This window comes from Triturus cristatus, chromosome 5_1 (genome assembly GCF_964204655.1).
Source record: "Triturus cristatus chromosome 5_1, aTriCri1.1, whole genome shotgun sequence".
In the NCBI taxonomy this organism is placed as follows: Eukaryota; Metazoa; Chordata; class Amphibia; order Caudata; family Salamandridae; genus Triturus; species Triturus cristatus.
This window is the reverse complement of record NC_140587.1, coordinates 414,779,443-414,800,342: the sequence shown is the minus strand read 5'-3', so window position 1 is coordinate 414,800,342 and position 20,900 is coordinate 414,779,443. Positions and strand designations below refer to the sequence as shown.

General features: G+C 45.5%; 1 protein-coding gene across 2 annotated transcripts in view; it reads right to left on the bottom strand.

The window, feature by feature from the left end:
• The window catches only part of SNX31 (sorting nexin 31), a 189,441-nt gene that overhangs the window by 156,036 nt on the left and 12,505 nt on the right, over positions 1-20,900 (bottom strand). For both annotated transcript variants that reach the window (XM_085605168.1, XM_085605167.1), the window contains exon 3: positions 5,203-5,317. In XM_085605168.1, coding sequence (XP_085461294.1) covers positions 5,203-5,317 — 115 coding nt within the window. The remainder of the gene's footprint in view (positions 1-5,202; positions 5,318-20,900) is intronic.

The following is a 20,900-nucleotide window of genomic DNA, read 5'->3' as shown; positions in this document are numbered from 1 at the left end:
ATATGGTAATATGTAAAAAACAGGTATAATACAAAAAGAGCACAAACATAAGCCAGAAAAGAGCACAAACATAAGCCAGAAACAACTGCAACAGTAAAAGGTTTTAGATAATTTTGAAAATACAAGATGTGGTGGAATGGAAGAGAATTGAAAGTTACACAGGCAAATAGGAAAAGTGTGATTGCAGGTTAGGATTTATTTTTAGGTCACGGATATCCCAAAAATTGAGAAATGTTTATTACTCAGCAACCTTCTCCAATACGTTTTTTTGCCAGGTGCACCAGACTCCCATATGTTTAAGAAGCATACAGTGTGGGAAGCTCCTTCATCGCCTCGCCACTTACCCTAAGACCAACCTTATAATACCAGAGGTGATGGGTACGAGCGGTGAGATCCACTGCGCTCCGACAGTAGTGGCCCAATGCTTCGCCGCTTACTACGCCACTCTATTCGGAACGGACACCTAGCCTCTCACTACCTGAGCTCCTCCGGCGAGAACGGTTCTCTCTACCGGGCCTTAGCAAAGCTGAGGCAGAGGCACTGGACCTCCCGCTCACCCCTGAGGTCTCGAATGCCATATCACGCATGGCAGCTGGTAAGACACCGGGACCGGATGGTCTCCCCCAAGAATTTTACTCGTCATACCGGGTCACTTTGGTCTCACCTCTAATGGCGATGTACAGTGAAGCAGTGGACTGTGGTTCTTTCCGCCCAGAGACTGACCTAGCCACCATTGTAGTGATCCCCAAGTCTCAACCCCCCCATGAGCTGCTGTTCAGACTACCGTCCCATCTCCCTTATTAATACTGAGCTTAAGATCTTCGCCTCTGTCCTGGCCAACCGCATAAGACCGGACCTGGCCAGTCTGGTTCATCCAGATCAATGCACCTTTATGCCTCTCTGAGGAACCAGACACTGCCTTAGACGCCTTCACCTTGCCCTCGCGAACCGGCACTTACTGTCCCCCTATTTATCTCTCCTTCTCATAGATTTTGAGAAGGCTTTCGATTTGGTCGACTGGGGTTATTTGGAGGGGGTGTTGGAAGAGATGGGCTTTGGAGTCCCTTTCCGCAGCCTGGTGAAGATGCTGTGTTGTCAGCCCTGGGCGCAGGTCCTAGTCAATGGTGACCTGTCCCGTCCCTTCCCTATTAGAAGAGGCAGGGGTGCCTCCTCTCACCGCTTTTGTTTGCTCTGGCAATGGAACCTCTTGCGTGCCTTAGTCTCTCACTGGATGGAAGTGGCCCGGTTTGGCAGAAAATAAGATCACGCTCTATGCGGACGATGTGCTGCTGTTTCTGGCAGACCCTGCTCACTCGGGGCCCCGTTGCCTCCGCGCCTTGGACCTCTTTGAGCGCACCTCGGGCCTCCAGCTAAACCCGGCCAAATCCGCTCTGGTTCCCCTTCATTTATCACATGAGTGCTTTGACTGCCAGTCGATGATCCCCTTTGGCGGCTGTCCTTCAAATACCTGGGGATCTGGGTGGCCCTTCTCCCCAACCTTGCCTGGTCACTTAACGTCACCCCGCTGGTTAAGCGGGTCCGCACTGACCTCCTTAAACGGTAAACGCTACCCCTGAACCCTTAGGGCAGGATAGCCCTATTTAAAATGATTTTACCTCGCTTTCTATACATGCTCCAGAATAGGCATCTCTCGTTCGCCAGGTCTTGGTTTCATAAGATAGACAGTCTGGACACTAAGTTTCTCTGGGGTGGGCGGAGGCCCAGGCTGGCCCTGGCCCAATGCCGAATCCCGCCTTTCGATGGAAGCCTTGGGACGACGAGCCTGTATCTCTACTATTTCGCGACTCGGCTCCTTACCGTGCACGATTGGTTTAATGGCGGCAGGTCGGACCCAGCGTACCGTTTGGAACTGCACACTCTCGGTTTTTCTACTATCCAGGGGGATGCTCTACGGGGACGCTGTTCCCCAAGCTCTCCAACTCACACGCGGAGTGCTCCTGGGCTGCCGGGCATACATGCTGGACGGGCAAATGGACTCTGTATACTCCCTTGTGGTGCGGCACCAGGAGGTTGCTACTTTCGGGATTCCGGCCCTGGGATCTCGTTGGGATTTCTCTGCTCGGTGATGTTTGGAGTGGGACTCATTTGCGCTCCTTCCAAGACTTACAGGTCCGTCACTCCCTCCACTCTTCTGATATCTTCAACTACGCCATGCCCTCCGCGCCTTTATATCGGATGGCACTCCCTTGCCCGAATATAGCCCACCCGAAGCTCAGGTCATGACCGGCGACCTGGGGAGAGGAGGGATCTCTCGTATTTATCGTTCCCTTACAAATAACACCCCCAACTCACTATCTCAACTCCGGGACAAGTGGGAGTGTTGACTTGGGGCCCTGGAGGATGCCGACTGGAGAGATGCCTTGATGGCTCCTAAAATAATTGCAGTCTCAGCAAGGCTCCGACTAGTCCAAATATATTTCCTGCACACTGCCTATCTTACACCGTTGCGTCTCCACTGCGCGGGGCTTCGACCTGATGCTTCCTGCCCCCCGCGGTCCTTACCCCCAGGCAGATTTTTACCATATGGTGTGGATGTGTCCGGTGATTCGGGGGTACTGGGACTCCGTAACCGGGGAGCGCACGGAGGTCTTGGGCTGGAAGGTTCCCCTTGATCCTACACATGTTATCCTGGGCATTACTGAGGGATTAAATGGCACCAGGGCTGAGAAGCTCTTCCTCAACACAGAACTGGTAGCGGATAGGAGGAACATTGCAGCGCACTGGCTGAACACTGCTGCACCTACATTGGCGCGCTGGCGCAGGGGGGTGGACTGGTGTACCGCGCAGGAACGGCCTCTATGTGGCCAGAGGTTGTCCCAAGAAGTTTCGTCGAATGTGGGGTAAGTGGATTGAAGTGATAAAAGACTAAAGTGGACTGATACTCTGTCTAGTGTGGGAATGGGTATGCCGCTATCGGCTCTATGTATGTCAAATCTTTCATGCCGCTGCGATAGGTTTGTATCCTTGCTTTGCCTTTCACGATGTGCTCCTGAATGGTGTTGGGCTCTCTGTTGCAACTTAAAATCAATAAAATTGGTTCTAAAAAAAAAAAACATACAGGCATTTAAAGGGGGCCAATGTACCGATTTCATTCTAGGGTAGATGGATATTTTCAAGTACTTGCAAGTAGGTATGTTGGAAATTGTGAATAATGAATAGGAAAAAAATAGATTTTAGTCATTTCAACAATAAGGGTATTACCCAACCAACCGGGGCTATTAAGAGGAACTATGCTCTGGTAAGAAGAGTTCTTCTTGAGTATGCCTTTAAATCATTTCAGGAGACATGAGTAAAACTGATGTGCCTAAAACTGCTGTACAGCAACCAAGAAGATTAGATACAATAGTTTAATTTCAAGTCTTCGTGTTTGAGAAAAATTGAGATCAAGTGAGCTACTCATCAATTTATCCATCCCCGAATATTGAAATTCAATGTCATTAACTTTTTTTTTTTTGCAATCGCTCTGGATGGTGAACAACAAAAATTCGACAAAATACACAGAAGAACAATCAATGTCTCATCTCGGAAGCCCCAAAAGGCTTATTCAAATGAACACCTGAATGAACCAAAGAGAAAAGGGAAATACCAGTTTACAGGCATCCAGGTCAATGTGTTCCAGCCCTGCCAAACGTGTTTGGAAAGGTGTTTTCAGAAATGCACCTCTCACGTGTTCAGATGGAGAGACTACAGATGACAGCATACACGTCAGCTTTGGAAAATTCACAAGGAAATAAATATAAGGCATGAAGAAAAGCCTCTGAACATTTGACAGGGATTAAAATCCCCCTTAAATGTAAGTGGGTATGACAAATGAGATAAAGCAGCTCCAACCTAGAGTTTGGAGATGTATCTTCTACCTTGCAGACACAGACGTTAATGTACTTGAAGTCAAACCGAGAATGTGTTTAGTTCGGTTAAACAAGCAAATGAGAAATTCGAAACTATAAAGGTTTATTTTTAGCATTTTAAAATCCAGTTGCTGCAGAGTAAACTGGAAACTTGTTTGGTAGAAGATTTTAAGATGAAAAAAATGATACAGCGAACACAAGAGGTGTTGCAAAAAAAAAAAAAAAAAAAAAAAAAAAAAAAAGACTTAAGGCTTTGAGGAAATCTAACAGTGCCTTCATCTCTGAAAGCAAAGCACTTTTTGAGAAGAGACTTGCATGGAAACAAATCTGATCCCTTCGATATTTATTTAGGTGCAAGAGGGCAGCAGAATCAGGCCATTCTGATCATGCTGGCGAAAGCGGCTTCGCAGCATAGAGCTGATCCTTTTTTTGTCAGCAAAGAGGGAGCAATCCTATGAACAGATTTTTAAGAAGGCACTTTCAGGATGGGATCCCTTGAATGGATCTTCGCAGAGCTGACAGATTCCAGTTTAGAACCACCAAACCTACTACATACTGTGCCACCGACAGACATGGAACCAGCTCAAAGAGCATAGCCATAATCAAGCCTAGAATTAAGCAAGGCTGTCACGACCACCTGACAGAATGGAGGCTACGGATCATCTTCGGATACAGCACTCGCAATACTGCACTGATGCGGGTAGCCAGACAGATTAAAATCCCTCTGAAAACCTAGATTCTTAACCTCATCCACATGGGAGGCTTCCACCCTTACAGGACAGGAGCCTTGGAAGGGAGGCCTGGTTTTTGATCAAGAGCCAGGGCCAATAAGAGAAACCAACTTCTCTGCTGCATTAACTTGAAAGCGATCAGCACGCGCCTCCATTCTGCTGATGGATACAAACTTTCACGACAACGCAGAAAAATCCCACTGGGTCCCCTTGGAAATCTGATAAATCTGCGAATTGCCATTACAGAAGAGGACTGCAAATGCTCTGCCTCTACGCAGGGTTTTCGATGGGATGATAAAACAGAGCCGAACATCCAGAGTCCATTTTCACTGAATTAACAACAAAAGTCCCCAGACATCACCCCCTGTTAAGGTTCACTTGTGTACTACACTGCTTCCAAGTACAAAATCAGTATGAAGCTTAAGCACAATGTAAACTGATAACAGGATTTTTAAATGTTTTGCTATGTATTACTATAGACGCCTTCTGGATAACAAATCGAACTGAAAACAGCTGCACAGGAAAACATTAGATAACAGAAGATATTTATAGACAAACAGAACTTTTATAAATATTTAACAGATTTAAAGAAGGCATCCTACCATTTTGCAGGTACCGTTCTAACTGGTATCTTCTTTCATCAGCCATGGACTTGGTCATTGCCAGATAAAACTTTGGAGGAAAAGACGGCACACTGTTTCCAAAGTACCGTCTCAGCTATTTAAGAAAATAAATGGGAAAAATTGTAAAGCAGGGGTTACATCCTGAAGAACAGCAATTCTAAGACAAATATATCCGAAGGTTGCATTAATGCCCTCCCCACTGCTCCACCGCATCATGACCAGATAAAACAAATCAAAACAGATTTTAATACATCAACCATGTAAAGTGAATGTTAACGATGTCTCTGCCCAACATGCTTGTTGTCCAAGACTCATTTGACAGTTTCAATAAAGATGGCTACTTGCCACAGAGTGGTTCAGTCATATTGGACTGCTGTTTCTTGTCCTGTATTCGGTACGTAACTCTGACAGACGAGTTCCAATGCTCATATTGAAAAATTCCATGTGTCACATCCTTTCAACGCAAGTCCTCAAGTCTAGAAGAATGAAGTTATGGGACTTGTGTTCAAAACTCTGATTGAAAGTTTAAAAGCAAGACTACTGGAACAAACGACTTTTGCATGACTTTGGATAAGCTGTGCCGCCGTGCTCTTTTGTACCCTACTAGACAGCCTTTTGTATTTTACTCCAATAAGCCTGGCCCACTGGAGGTGGTCTCTTTGGTTAAAGTTTAAGTTAATATTAGACCTTAGCTCGATGTCAGGGAGGGGGCCACCTAATACATCTCATTTCTGAATCCGTAATTACCACCCCCTCAACTAAAGCTATGTGGTGATCAATGGGGGCCGCTGCTCAATTATAGCCCAAAAGCACAGTCCTATTTTAGGTCTCACCTACTAGACAGTACACACACAACCTGTTGCAAGACAGTGTAGACTTACTAAGAACATATACAGGCTTGGCACCTGCCCATTGCTTACTATTAGATGGCTTTCCCGTCACTCATTTCCCACAGCATGTTAATGTTGGGTTTGTCTCTCGCATGCAGCATAGACTGCTTAACATCTCTTTTGATTGGCTGGCTTCTATGCTTCCACTGATTGCATTTCAAGTACTACAGAGGAGTACATGTGTTATCCGGCTGTCTCCCTTGAGTATTTCTCTCCCCCTGCACTCCTTGTTGCTCTGTGTGCTTCTCATTGCCCCCTCCATGTTGATCTTACTCATGTACTCCCCATGTTGCTTTCTCACCCATGTGCTTCTTCCTTGCCTGCTCTACTTTGCTTTTTCACCATTTTAAGCCCCAGTGCTCCAATTGTATGTCGTCTGCATTCCCCCACCCACGCCCCATGTTGTTTCCACCTCTATTCCCCCGAGTTGCCTCCCCCACCCACTAAAAAAATTACTTGTTTTCACTCTAATTTCCGATTCAACTTGAATCGGTAACTACAACGAGAAAAAGTGTCCGCCTAAATTTGCAGGTCCGAGCATGCGTGGTGGATGCATCTAAAAATGACAGCCAGCTGTGTGAAGGGTTTGTTAAATATCTTTAGCATTGCTGCACAGCATCCAAGATGCTGTGCACCTTAGCTAAAACCCATTGGCAAAGCCAGTAGGTCCCACAGGCAAGACGCAATAGCTTTGCTTAGATTTTTTTCTTCTTTTTTCACACCAGTATGAAATGTGTGAAGAATGCCTGCTATGCGTTTGTGACTGATGTTTTGGTGTTTGGGACAGATGTTCTCATTGCAAGGCACGCTCCAGGGGCAATATTAAGGTGGTGATGATGGAACAACCTCAGAGAAGTCCCTCCGGGCACATGAGAAGAATGGAGGACTGTCTGGTTGCCGATGAGTGAGTTGAATGCAGTCTTTAAAGACACAAGTGCAGGCAATACACCCCTTCCTCCCAGTGTGCGGGTTGCTAAAAGTAATCAGCACATCTCGGATTACAGTTGAAGACCACGAAACATGGTCTATATTTGTAAAGCAAGTACAATTTGTGAAACGACCTTCGGGGAAGGGTGGGCGGGCAGCGGAACAGTGCACACAAGAAGACTTAGCTGTTGAACAAAAGGAGCATTGTAAGTGTGTAAACATGCCATGTCCTTTCAAAGTATTTGAGAGTGGGCACCACTTGTCAAGAAGGGCAGTCGCAGTTCTGAACACGGCGATATGCGTGTCCATTTCCCTTTGGATTGGCTGGCACACCCGTTACTTTTACACGTTTGGTGCATTGGCACGTCACGTGGTCGGAGACCTGAACTGTCCAGTCCTCCAGAATCCTGGACAAATAGGACCATGTGCACTGTATGAGACTAGGACCATGTGCACTGTATGAGACTATGAAAAGTGTAAGAGTAAAAAACATCAATCTAATTAAAAAAAAAATCTCTAGAGCAGGGGTTCCAACCTTTCAACTAACAAGAGCTACTTCTGTTCAATAAAAATCATCCAGAGCTACTACTATTATTGATGTTGTACATATCAGACAAGAGGACATTGGTGGCCACCCATGCAAGATTACCAGCCGTGATCACCTAAGTGCAGGTTTGCCAGACGTAATGTAAAAAAGGCTTAGACAAATTGGGAATGCCTCCACAGCAGTCATACACAACAGCCACAGATGCAATGCACTCAGACACAAAGGTAATATTAGTAATAAGATTCCCAAGGCTGCATGATTATTGACATATCAGCATAAAAAAGATTTTGGAAATTATTCGTTCTGAAACTAAACACAAGTTCAGATCAAAACACTTAAATGTTAGTATACATATACTAATTCAACCAAACAAAAGCTTCAAATTTAATAGGCTGGGCTGCACACAGGAGAGCTACTCACAGGTAGCTGGACAAATGCCTGTAGCACACGAGCTATGCATCAGAGAAGCCTGCTCTAGAGGGAGTCTCAAACCATGACTTCAGACGGACACTCCAGATCCTTCACGAGTGTTAGGTGGATATTCAATACGAGACGGCTGGTGCATGGTTGGCCATGTAGGGCACTGGACTGCCACTATAATGACTTGAGTGCAAGTACATAAAGAGAAAGGAGAATCAACTACTAGATGGTCTACCACATTTGTTTTGAGGATCTCAGCTTCAAAGATGAACAACCTGGGTTGGGTTTCTAAAGGGAGACTGGGACGGGAACGAGGTTTGCGGAATACAGCTACAGTGTTATTGGGTTCCAGTGTTTGGAGAGCTCCATATCCAGCTACATTAAAGCCACGAATAATGAAAATTCAACTACGCTACACGAGAAGTACCTGGATGGGCTATAGTTTGGCACAGGTTTGCTTAACATACAAGACACAGGGGCACACAATATAACGTGTGTATTTGCAAAGCTTGTGCTCAAGTCTTGGGTCTACTGGTCCTGAAATAACCGATGTTTGTTTCCCAACTCAATGGTACTCATTTTATCGACCTTGAAAGGATGAAAAGCTAAGTGGTTGTGCTGGGATTCGAACATGTGACCAGGAGGTCAAATACAAATCCCAGGAGTGGATGCATCAGTCCACTGAGCCACCAACTCTGCACAAAGATAATCCTTATTTTCTTAGGAAGAGAATTTAACTTAGAGGGAAGGACGCAGAGCTCCTTTCAGAGTCACCAAGTTTCACCAAATGGGGGTGGAGTGTGGTGTTTCACTGCAGTCCTACACTTTTAAAGCACAAGTTGTTATGATTAATAAGTACCAGCTCGTGGTGGTATCAGTTTTCTGGTACCAGCAGTGATGCCAATATCTTTAGTACTCTCAGGATGACTTGCTGCAAGTCTAAGAAGAATTGTACGAAACGGGTAAATTTAATATCAGTAGGGATGTAAGCAATGTGAGAAGTTGGCCTGATGTATGATGTCACTAGTTATAGTGTACACCTTATATCAGTCCAAATACCCTTATGGTGATTGGTTGTAAAGTCAACCTTATAGACCAGCTATCCTAGTGGTAGCATGGACAAGAGCAGTCTTAGGCTAAACTCTGAATGGCATGTGAAGCCAGCTGTGATACCATATATAATCCCTTGAATACCAAATGAAAGGACACCACAACAGATATATATATAAAATAAAGTGTATTTATTCTAAGCAAACCCTCAGCACTCTTTATGAGTTTAGAGGTAAGTACAACACAGTCTTATTAATGCATACAGTAAGTCACACAGGTAAGTAATACAGTTAGGCCCTAGGGGCCACGCAAACCATGTACTAAATAAGTGGTATAAGAACCACTGTCACAGAAATAGAATAGGCCTAGGCCTAGGGAATCGCTGGGGCTACACTACACTAGCGTTAGTTAGGAAGTGGGAGGCCCACGGGATTCGTGTGCAGAGTGGAAACACTCATGCGTAAAAGTCAATAGCAATGTTACAGTTTAGAAATAGATAGATTTAGGACACTTCCGGAGTAGCTAGGAAGTTGAGACTTGAAAACTAGACACTAGGATAGTCACTATCCTGATGAGCACCGGAGTACCCAAGTTACCTAGCCCACAGGCTGCGGGTGCATAGGGGTGAAGATGCGTCGTTTTCGTCGTCGACTCCTATGGATGCCTGAAGAAAGATGCTGACAGGCAGTCAGGGGAGAGTGTCCGGTGGATCCCAAGGCTGGGATCAAGAAGAGAAGAAACCTGCAAGCAGAGGGGACAGAGTCAAGGTCACTAGCCAGTGACCACGTGGAACCAGGAAGGAACCAGACGATGTCGTGAAGAGTTGCAGGTGAAGGTGAACCTTGTCGCTGCAGCCAGGAGGACCAGGAAGCGTCGAGGACGACCAGGACCAGGAGGCGAGCTGTCCCACGAAGGCTCTTGCTGTCGGCGGCGTCGAAGTTGGACTAGGACTCACCAAGCCTTGGCAAGCGGAACCCACGAAGAACAAGGGACTTGCTTCTGGTGCAGACCAGGAAGGTCTGGGGTGCTTCTTCTTTGCAGAGAAGCGGGAGCCAGTCTGGAGGAGCCAAACCAGCGCAGAAGATTTCAGGGAGCGTCGTCACAAAGGCCACTAGCCAGCGGGCAAGCAACCGGACAGACGCGGCAAGCAGGAAAATGCTGAAGGGCCCCACGCAGGACTCGTGGAGTGTGGGGGGCTGGTCTTCGGTGCAGATGGTGCTTGGGGTTGGGGCTTCTCAATCCCCGGTGCACAACTTCGAGGGTACCTCAGAAGCTGCGCTGTAAGTTACTAGCCACTTTTCCCAGGTAGCCGGTCCCACGTCGCTCGTCGCCTCCACGGATCTCAGCTCTGCTGCAGATGTGGATGAGGGTCGGAGAAGTCTGGAAATCAAGGCTCTGGTCGGGCTCTGCAGTCGGTTCCTCGTCGAACGTTTCACAAAGCAAAGGGTAGTCTCTTGATGGTGCCTGTTTGCACAGGGTAGCCACTCCTTGGCTACAAGGGAGATTCTTCAGTCTTCTTCTTTCGTCGAATGTCGAAGGTCCAGAGTTTCTGTTCAGTTTTGCAGGTTCAGGATAATCCAAAGTCTTGAGGCCCAACTCCCACTCTTATACTAATCTGGGGGGCTGGGATACCTGCTAGGTCACGCCTTATGGGTGGGACCTGGGAGGGGGTGGTTACACCCACTTCCCTTTGTCCAGTTTCGCGCCAGAGCTGGGGCTGGAGTGCCCCAGCGCCGGTTTGAACTGGACTATGCAAGGAACACCTTGTGTGCCCCAGGCATGTCTCATTCCTTTCAGCCCACCCTGCCCCAATACACTAAAGGCTGTCTGGGGAGGTGCTAGCACCTCCCCAAGCAGGAAACCTATTGTCCAGGCCTCCCTGGCTGGGATCACTCCCAGCTGCAGGAGGTCAGACTTGTGTCGTGGCAGCAGCATCCATTTTGTGATGCTGAGGCTTTGGTCAGAGGCTAATAGTTGAAGTATGATTTTAACATGTCTTTCCCTCTAGAAGGGGGGAATAATATTCTCATGTCCAGAAATGGCATGGGGGTATTATTCCCGAGTGTTAGACACCTTACACGACATGTTTTGATAAAGCCAGACCATAGTTACCATAACCGTCTAAGATTATAAGGCACTTTAAGAGTATATGGTAGGCTATATCATAGAACAGCTATAAGGACAAGGTTCCGAAAGCTGCAGACAGGCTCAGCTCATGCTAGAGCACCATCCCACATGTTACCAAGCACTCTGCCTCCAGGATTGTCAAGGCCTGCCATAGGAGTGACTGATAGGTACACATGTGTCTATATGTAAGTTAGGTATAGGAATACTACACCTAAGCAAGGGGTGATTACACGACCTTGCCCCAGCTGAGTGATCAGCCAGTTGTGTCAAAAATAGAAGGCCAGGCCAGGGGTGGCACAATACATGCTGCAGCCCCTGGTAGGCCTAGGGTACACCTATGCCCTGGGTACCTAGGGTACACTGTACAGGGGCCAATAAGGTGATCCTATCCAAATGGGTTATGCACCTAAAGTACATAGTATTAATTTAGAGAGAGAACAGCAGGGCTGTGGGTCTGATTAGCAGGCCCACAGCCACATCTAAGTCGAAAACCAGTAAAGCAAAAGCAAAAAGTGGGGGTGAACATAGAAAGCAGACCCTACTCTCCTACAAGCAATGCAATACACCTTATATTAAAAGAGGAATGAGTATAAAGAGATAATCAAGCTGTGATTTTTCTTAATAAAAGGGTGCCATGCAAGATGCCCTGTCTAGCTTCCTTCCATCTAGCCTGTGTGATGACTATCTGGAGTCCCCCTAGGCATGCAAGTAAGTGTTCAGTCTTTGACCTTCACATTCGTAGCCAGCAAAATAATAGTGATCTAAACATCAGCTATCAAAATCTAATTAACGGTAAGCAGACACAGGCAAGTATAGTTGTACCTGTAGTAATACTTTATTCGGTGTCAATGTACCATCAGAGTACACATACACAGTATGATACAATTTAAGACAGCACATAACTCAGTCTTTTAATAAATATCAATACTGCTTCAAATTCTTTCCTACATCCATTCCTATACACAGAATAGTGCGAAGATGAACTAGGGCTGTGTGCAAACAAGCAATAAGAAAGGTCCAAAATTATATATATTTTTTTTGGTTTGTACCTGTAGTTTACCGCGTCCATACTTATTTTTATCAGATTATTTCAATCAGGTAGGTGAATGTACGTGTCGATCCAGTGCTCAGGATCACATTTTCTACCACCTGATTAAAATCCAGCAATTCACCGTTGGGGAGTGAAATGTCGCATGCACGCAGGCTGCGATATCCCTTCGCAGGTAATTTCCAAGAGAGGTGCAAAAACACTGAAAGCTTGTTGATGGAAACCTACTTCAAATGTACTACTGGGAACATGAATGATGCGGGAAGGAAGCTGTCGAGAAAGCGAGGGAGGGTAGAGAGAAAAAGAAATAAGATAGTTGCTGCATACGCCTAAGAATTATATTTTTGAAAGATGTGGCAGAAAACATTTCAAATGATTAAATTAACTTTAGACACCTACAGCACACTATCAATTAGGAAGGAATCGAGAAAACAGAGGCAAAAATAAGTGGTGCAAGGAAAATAAAAAACAAAAAACGAGGTCATGGTTGAAAATGAAATCTTTGAAACGCAAAATGTGAGGAACAGGGAAAATATTTTAGTTATTCATTTATTTGGAATGTGAAAAACGCATGAACGCACCTGACCCTCAGTAAGAGCACAATAAAACCAACAGAGCCTCGATCCTGTGCTAGAAGATCACATTATTTAAAACCAGCTATATAAAGAAGCTGTTTTTGTCAGACCCATGCGCTCAAACGATACTGAAGGCGGCATGGTATTGTGCTCTTTACATATGGGAGTAGTAGTGGTTTCAGCAGGTTTCGAGGAGACGGTTCTTCGCTATCACTTAATTTTCCATCGACATCTGGCGCAGATGCAGACGCAGACCCCGGCAATAGTCCTCGTTCATAGCTCCAAAGAGGTCACAATAGTTGTGTCAACCTCAGCCGATCCACAGATTATTGCATTCTGGGACTCAACTTTAAATGCACAAATGCCCCAGTTGCAGAGATCTGCTGCTTAAAAATGCCACGAGCACAGGTGTTGGGCATGACGGGGCCATTTGCCAGTGATGGGGGTGCTACCCATAGGTAGTTGGTTTGCAGGCGGGCAGGACCAAACTGCCATTAGGCATTCCTCATATTAATACACTTGTGACCCCTCAAAGCAATGCCAATACCAGTTTTAGGATGCTAGTACTGTCAAGAGTGAAACATTTACCACTTTAGACCAGCGCTTTGCTGAAGGGTGTATCAAGGTGGGTGAGGAAGGGGCACACCTTGGCTAGACACCTTAAGCAAGAACATTTGTAATGTCCCTATTTGTAGGGCATTTGAGAGCAGGGCTTGGCACTGTAGTGCTAGGGAGAGGGGAAGCAGTTATCTGTCACTTAAGCAAACGTTTACTAGTGTTAGCATTCACATGCTAAAACCATACGCTTGCTTTGGTTTCTGGAGTCTGGCATCATTGTTCTTCCTAATTGTCCATGTCTTCATTTGTGACCCGGGTATTAATGACCCCGGTGAACAGGTCATTTCGGGGAGATCAGTCGATGCGCCAAAAATGGTTCAGGTTGCCTAAAAGCAAACTCACAAAACAGTTCCTGTTCACTTTCATGAGGGCAATGGCAGTCCAGAAGTCAGATGCTAAAGCATCCTGGGCATGGTTTGTAAAAGGGGGGAGCTGTTAGTGCCACAAAGGGTCAATTGTTATTGGAGCAGGACTGGTTGCTGGTGGAAGAAGTAAAATTACCAAACTGCAGGGGCCCAAACCTCGGGTTTCGCTAGGTCATGATTTTTGGTTTGTATCAGGACCAGTGGAAACAGCACAGTCATGATTTTTGGTTTGCGAGAGGACCAATGTCGACAGCACTTTCTGGGCTCAACAAGTAGCCAATGGAAATTGGGGTCCGTGGTCATCTTCATACCATGGATATTTCCAGTACATTTAAGACTAGTAAGTCTTTTACAATTGTTTCACAACAGAACACCCCGCAGCAGCATTCAGAAAATTATGCACGATCCATCGCAAAAGACCAAAAATGCAGTCTCGTTAGGAATGAGATTGGGCATTCTAGCTTAGAGTAGGTAACTGATCAGGACAGTGCGTTTCAGTCACTCGTCCCGTGATTCCCATCCGAGGCTGGGGAAAGGCCTAAAATGTTGAGGGCCCCCAAATCCACTTTCAAGACTGGGAGATGAGTTGCCCTTGACCAAGAGGAGCTGTCCTGACCCGGAAGCCAAGATTAAGGACTAGATGAACTGAAGTATACATGGAGGGTATAGCAAATTTGCTTTTCCTGGATTTGCCTCTTTTCTGACTTAAGAACTCTGCATTTGGATCACTGCTTAACAGCAGTAAAGTGCTAGTACTTACTCTCTAAATCATATGCTGTGCATAGGCTCTCCCGATCTGATCTATTGAACTACCCCAGAAGTACACTGTCAATGGTGCCTTAAGAGTGCCTAAGGCATGGGAAGATATATATCGTATGGGGGCTGCAGTGTGTATTTACACTGCTCATATGACAAAAATATATATCAGTCAGGAACACCACTGTTCTCAGGCTAAGCTGCAATTTAAATGCAGTGCAATGACCAGCCTTTTTTATATATTCATAGATCATTCCAAAAGGGTACTTTGTAAGGCTACAGGGCGCAATGCCAATATATAAAACCAGGGCACGCTACATACGGAGGTTAGTGTGCCCTAATAATGAAATAAAAGCCACAAGTTATTTCACTCTGTAGACCTGGCTAGATCTTTCTCTAGGAGGCCTAGGTAGGACTAAAAATATTTTCTACCGGCTTAAGAAAGGGCTTCAGCTTCAAAGTTATTCACTGCTTAGTTTTTTAAATCTGACCGAATGAAAAAATTTGATTCTAGATCACTTCAGCAGAAAAGTAACTATTTAAAAATGTAATTTAAGCTGCCAGAATTGGCTTAATCAGTTCTGCTAATCATACCTCCAGGACTGGAATACAGCTACTTGGCGGGTAAGTTACAAATTGTGGCTCAGAAGAAAGTGGCTTGCCTCTGGGCCTAGGAAAGGTCAATGGGTATTAGCTAATCCCTGACCTAAGTGGTAGCAATCACCTGGGAGTAGAAAGGACAGCTGGCAAAACGAAAGGACAGATTAGGACTCCTCTTTTGACTTGGCCACCTAGAGTATTTTACTATTCCCAGTACCATCCGGTCAATAACCAGGAGGGAACTAAGAAAAGAGGGCGTTCTGCTGTTGGATACCATTAGAATGTCATCCGAGAAACTAAAACCCACAGTCCTGCACAACCAATTGATTTTACCTTCTTTTAATATTCAACCCTATTTAACTTTTGTACCAGGCGTTTATGACAGGTTTCTACTAACTCAATTTAGGTTCGGGGTTTTTCATAGATTAGTCACCCTTCCTGAGATGATTGACCGGTCTCAAGACCTCCTACCGTCCCTTGTGATAATATATCTGCTCAATCTTGTCCTTTTTTGTAGATTTTATTCTCGCATAAGGAATAAGTGCTTAGTACCTATCTGAACATGGCTCGGGCTCAGACAGAGTCGACCTGCTTTCTTGGCCTTACAACACCTGCATAATGAGCACAGTGTCTTTAGGATAGTATCTTTCCTGAAAAAAGTGTGGAGCCAAAGAAAATGTATGCTTACTTGATTGTTTTTTAGATGGACGAGGGCTTTGTCAGTTTAATTCAGTTTTAATGTTTTTTAAGAACTGAAGATCACAACTTTATTATATGAAATTTCTACTGCATGCAAGGACAAATGTTTTACTCTTTTATTGTGCTTTTAGGATTGTCTGATATAACAATCGAATAAAGCCTTTTTTTTTTAAACTTGGACTTGGATGCCAGGTAGGGCTTCTCCTATTCATTCCCAGGACCCTCAGACAGCATCTCCCTAGTCACAGATGGAGGGAAACCAGTTTAGACTCCGTATAATAGGGGAGCGGCCAAGACACTAAAGACCACCTTGAAACAGTAGCTCCAGGATAGTTTTATAGTAAGGCAAATAGAATGTGCTGCAAAATGAGGTGGGGTCATGGGGCTGCAAGAAAGTGGTTAGAATTCCTCCAATCCCTGGCTAGCACAGGATAAGACTGTCACCAGCACTTCTACTGCCCCTCAGAACACTCCTGGATCTGGGAAGACTCCATCTGAAAAAGAAGGTCCTGCTGGGAGAATAATCCGGATTTCAGACTCCAGCTGGAAGAAAAGGACTCGCGGAAAGACGCCTGAATCCTGCTGGCTTGTACCGACTGGAATTACTCTCCATATGTCAAGTGTTTGGATTCCAGTTATATGCTTTCGGGACACAAAAAGCAGAAGGACTCCTGACTCCAAGAGGGCCCATCTGACTAAAGAGGACTAGACCCTGCAGGAAACCAGGCTGGAGAGAGACCTGGGGCCCAGCAGCCTGCCCCGAGAAGCCAGGTGGTTTAAGACTGACTAGAAGAAGGTTTCCCATCCGTTAGGGGCCAAGTCCGAAGGTAAAGCCTTTAACCAGGAGAGCCCACTTGGAATAACAGACATTGGCTCCATCACAATTGGCATGATATTGTACCCAAGTCTCAGTCCATTGTGAACTGTTTTTCTTTAGTGCTTCACTTAAATCTAGGCACATTTTGCCCTTAACTTTAAAAAGCCACATCTTGGTTGCTTTCAATGTTTTTGGATTACCTCGGTGTATTTTTGTTGATTAAAATGTCCTATTTTTCAAAACTAGTTTGTGAATGTTAGTGTTGTGTGTTTTTTTTTTTTAATTGTTGGTGCTGCTGGAATTTAGCATACACTTCTTTGGGTGTCCTCTGTTGCTTGTGCTATAGCTACCAGGGGTGAGCAGCGATTCTCTCAGAACTGTTTTCGGAACTAACCAGACAGGATTTGAGTTGTTGGGGGTGCCCCCTGTCCAACTTAAATAACCCCATTTCTGACAAGTACTCAAATGCTAGCTCTTGATCCAAAAGATTCTGCAGCCCAACGGTCTTGATCTTCTCCCACAAAGCTTGACCTGCATATCCTAAGACAAAGAACTTGCTGAGACAATAGGGAGACAGTCTTGTAGGAAGCATGCCCCCACTCCATTTTAGTCTACTTAAATTTGTAGGATGAAGGGGGGGGGGGGTCCCTTTTCACCTACAGTCCTTGCAGTGGGGCCAGCTGGCTGCGGGTCAGGATGGATTTCAGAATAATTTAAATCCTCTCCCCACGACCTTTGGTCTCAAAAGACACCAGGCTTAAAGGTCCACTCCAATAAAAAAAAAATTTCAAATGTACCGGACATTTAGAAGTTGCACAACCCTAATGCCGAGGTGTTCACAAAGAACCAGCGGGGATGCTATTCAATTTTTCTTCAGCAGTGACTCCCCTGAAGAGCGGACCTAAACATCAGGGGAAGCAGATACAGGAATTGCTTTTGTGTCTAGTGCCCCTATCTAGCAACTGTCCAACAGATCCGCGTTGTACCAGTGACTGGATACTGGGAACTCTGTTTTTGGGCTCATTTCCCCTTCCCTACCCTTTCCACTTTAGAGTGGTGGGTTTTGGTTGAAATCTCAGCAGACTGAGCTTAGACTTTCTGAACCAAAAACTCGGAATTGAACAATGGTATCTCGTGCACCCACCTACGTTCACTATATTGGGACATCACTTAAAACCTTAGAGTGGGGGGGGATAAGTGTCCGTGCGCGTAATGGTATTGGAAATCATACCAGGGATTTCCTGTGGGACTGTACCGAGCAAGAGCCATCTCCTGGCAATGAATTTACTGGCAGGATCAGGTGGTCTTCGCAATAGGATCAGTAATCAAAAAACCTAAGGGTGTCTATGTTTTGCCAATGACTGGATCAAATACTAGTCCCCACAAAGGTTTTCCTCCCCAAGCTCATCTGAACAGATATTATTCAGTCAAGAAAAATGCAGACTGGGCCACTTTGGACCGTCCTCATGAAAAGCCAAGTTCGTTTGATGCACATTTTTCAAAGACAGACTAAATCTATATGGAATTGAGGACTAAAACTACTTTTATAAAAATGTAACCATGCGACTTATAAGAAAGAATTGTGAGAACAATCATCAATCCTATGCCCATGCGCGCTCAACAGCAGCTCCTTCCGTATTGAAAATGAAAGTATAATTCAATGTCACATTTTCTTTTGGCAGGGGCTGCTGACCTAGTGGCTTTTCCAACCAATTTCTCAGCCCAAAATTGGGTTCACATTTAATTTCAAACAATTCCAGTAACTGCCTTATCTATGTAGTTCTCTCAGGAAAGAGATCTCTTGTTGAACATGCCTTACAAAATAGTCGTCTTGCTGACATTTAGTATTTTATCACTCATGACCGCCTCTCAGTAGACCGGTTCAAACTAACTGCGAAACGTGACTTCACGGCCCATTGCCCAGCCACCCATCATCACTCAGTTGCATTCAGAGGTGTGTCTCAAAAGAGAACAATTCACCTCTGTAGTATGCAGCTCAGGCTTTTACAAAAAGAAAACAAAAAAGTCAATTATGGCCAGAGATACAGTAAAGAGCTTGCAGTGAAAGAGACAGCTTGCTTTGTGGTAGACCAGATAGGACAAACTTGTAGGGAGTGCACGATGGATCACCGTTGCGGCATACAAGCTCCATCTTCCAGGTACAGATAAACAAGAATCCATGCGTACTTTACTGCAGAAACCATATTATACCACAAACTCGTGCTACAGTATTATATTCACATTTTTCCGACATTGCCTTGTAGGGCTAATGCAGACACTTCTTTTTGTATCAAGGGCTATTAGCATGAACGTGTCTGCTGCACCAAGAATAAAAACTGTGTGTTTGGAAGCCATCAAATCTAAGAAACGTAAAACTGATCTGAACATAGTCTGGAAATATATAGTGCAGACAAGCAAAACATGCATTTGCAATGTAATAGGTCTTGCATTTGTCAGAGCTATTGGTGTTGTAAGAGACAATGTATTTTATCTATGTGTTTTGGTTTTGAGTGTAGTGGATGTATGAACAGAGACACACTGCCTAGAGGACTTCGAATGAGAAATGACCACTGGGACCAGAGACTCCGCTGCAGCACTGTCTAGAGGACTAACAATGGGGAATTACCACTGGGACCGGAGGCGCAGCTGCAGCACTGCCTAGAAGACTTGGAATGAGGAATTATCAACGGGACCTGAGAGACAGCTAGCAGCTGCAACACTACCTAGAGGACTTAGAATGAGGAATTACCACTGGGACCAGAGACGCAACTGCAGCACTGCCTAGAGGACTAAGAATGGGGAATTACCACTGGGACCAGAGAAGCAGCTAGCAGCACTGTGTAGAGAACTTGGAATGATGAATTACCGACAGGACCAGAGAAGCAGCTAGCAGCACTGCCTACAGGACTTGGAATGAGGAATTACTGACGGGACCAGAGAAGCAGCTAGCAGCACTGCCTAGAGGACTAAGAATGAGGAATTACCAATGGGAACAGAGACACTGCGTAGAGGACTTAAACTGTGGAAATTTCCACCAGGAACTGAGAAGCAGCTACCAGCACCATCTGGACGACTTCTAAATTACCGACGGGACCAGAGTAATTGTATTTATATAGCACTTACTGCCCCATTCGAGACGTTGAAGCTCTTTTCGGGGAGTAGCACGCTACTCCAGTACCTAACGAGCATTAAAAATGCAATAGGTCTCACCTTTTATTAAGTTAAAGCCATTTGCTTTGCTACACAATACCATTAGCAAAGCAAATGGCTTTACCATAAAGGTGATACCTATTGCATTTTCAATGCTTGTTTTTCCAAGCATTGGCCGTGCGCACACACAACTCCCGCTTCTCCCCCACCACATATCGCGTCTCGCGGCCGCATCAATAAGATTTGGCCTAACGGCTAGAGCGCACGACCTCGAAGCTTGGTAACCAGGTTCGAGTCTCTGTGGCTCAAACTCTTGTGATTCTGGGCAAATCACTTAATCTCCCCACGCCCAACAAAACATGGATGTGCCCTTCTGGAACAGCTGGTGCTCGTGTAAGGCGCCCTGATAACTCCGGGTTGAGTTAGAGCTATATAAACCTACAAGACAAAAAACACTGCTCTGCGGATCTCACACGCCCTCACACGTGCACTCACTGTCACGGGCCTCAGAGATGCACTCGTGCTCATGGGGGATGCACTCACTCCCCTCCATAAGTGCCTTTCTCTCTCCCAGAAGATTCAGGCACTTCCTGCTGGTTGGCGAAGAGTGAGACACAAGCTCTCACGTGACAAGGTTGGGGTATAGCGCCCACCAAGCGCCTCTCGGGTTTAAACAAGCATCAGCATACAAATAGAACATGTTGGCCAGTACGGGGTGGTTTGCTCTCCCCCACGCCCCAGTGACAAACTCAGGAGCGACACCCTCAGTAATGACACACCCAGTAGTGACACACCCAGTAGTGATACATCCAGGAGTGATACATCCAGGAGTGATACATCCAGGAGTGATACATCCAGGAGTGATACATCCAGGAGTGATAACCTAAGGAGACACACACAGGACTGACAAACTTAAGAGTGACACGCCCAGGAGTGACACACACTGGAGTGAAAGTACATGGGCCCCTGTCCCTGCAGGCTGGACTCATTAAGATGTGGCCTAACAGTTAGAGCATATGACCTCGAAGCTGGGTTACCAGGTTCGAGTCTCTGCGGCTCAACCTCTTGTGATTCTGGGCAGATCACTT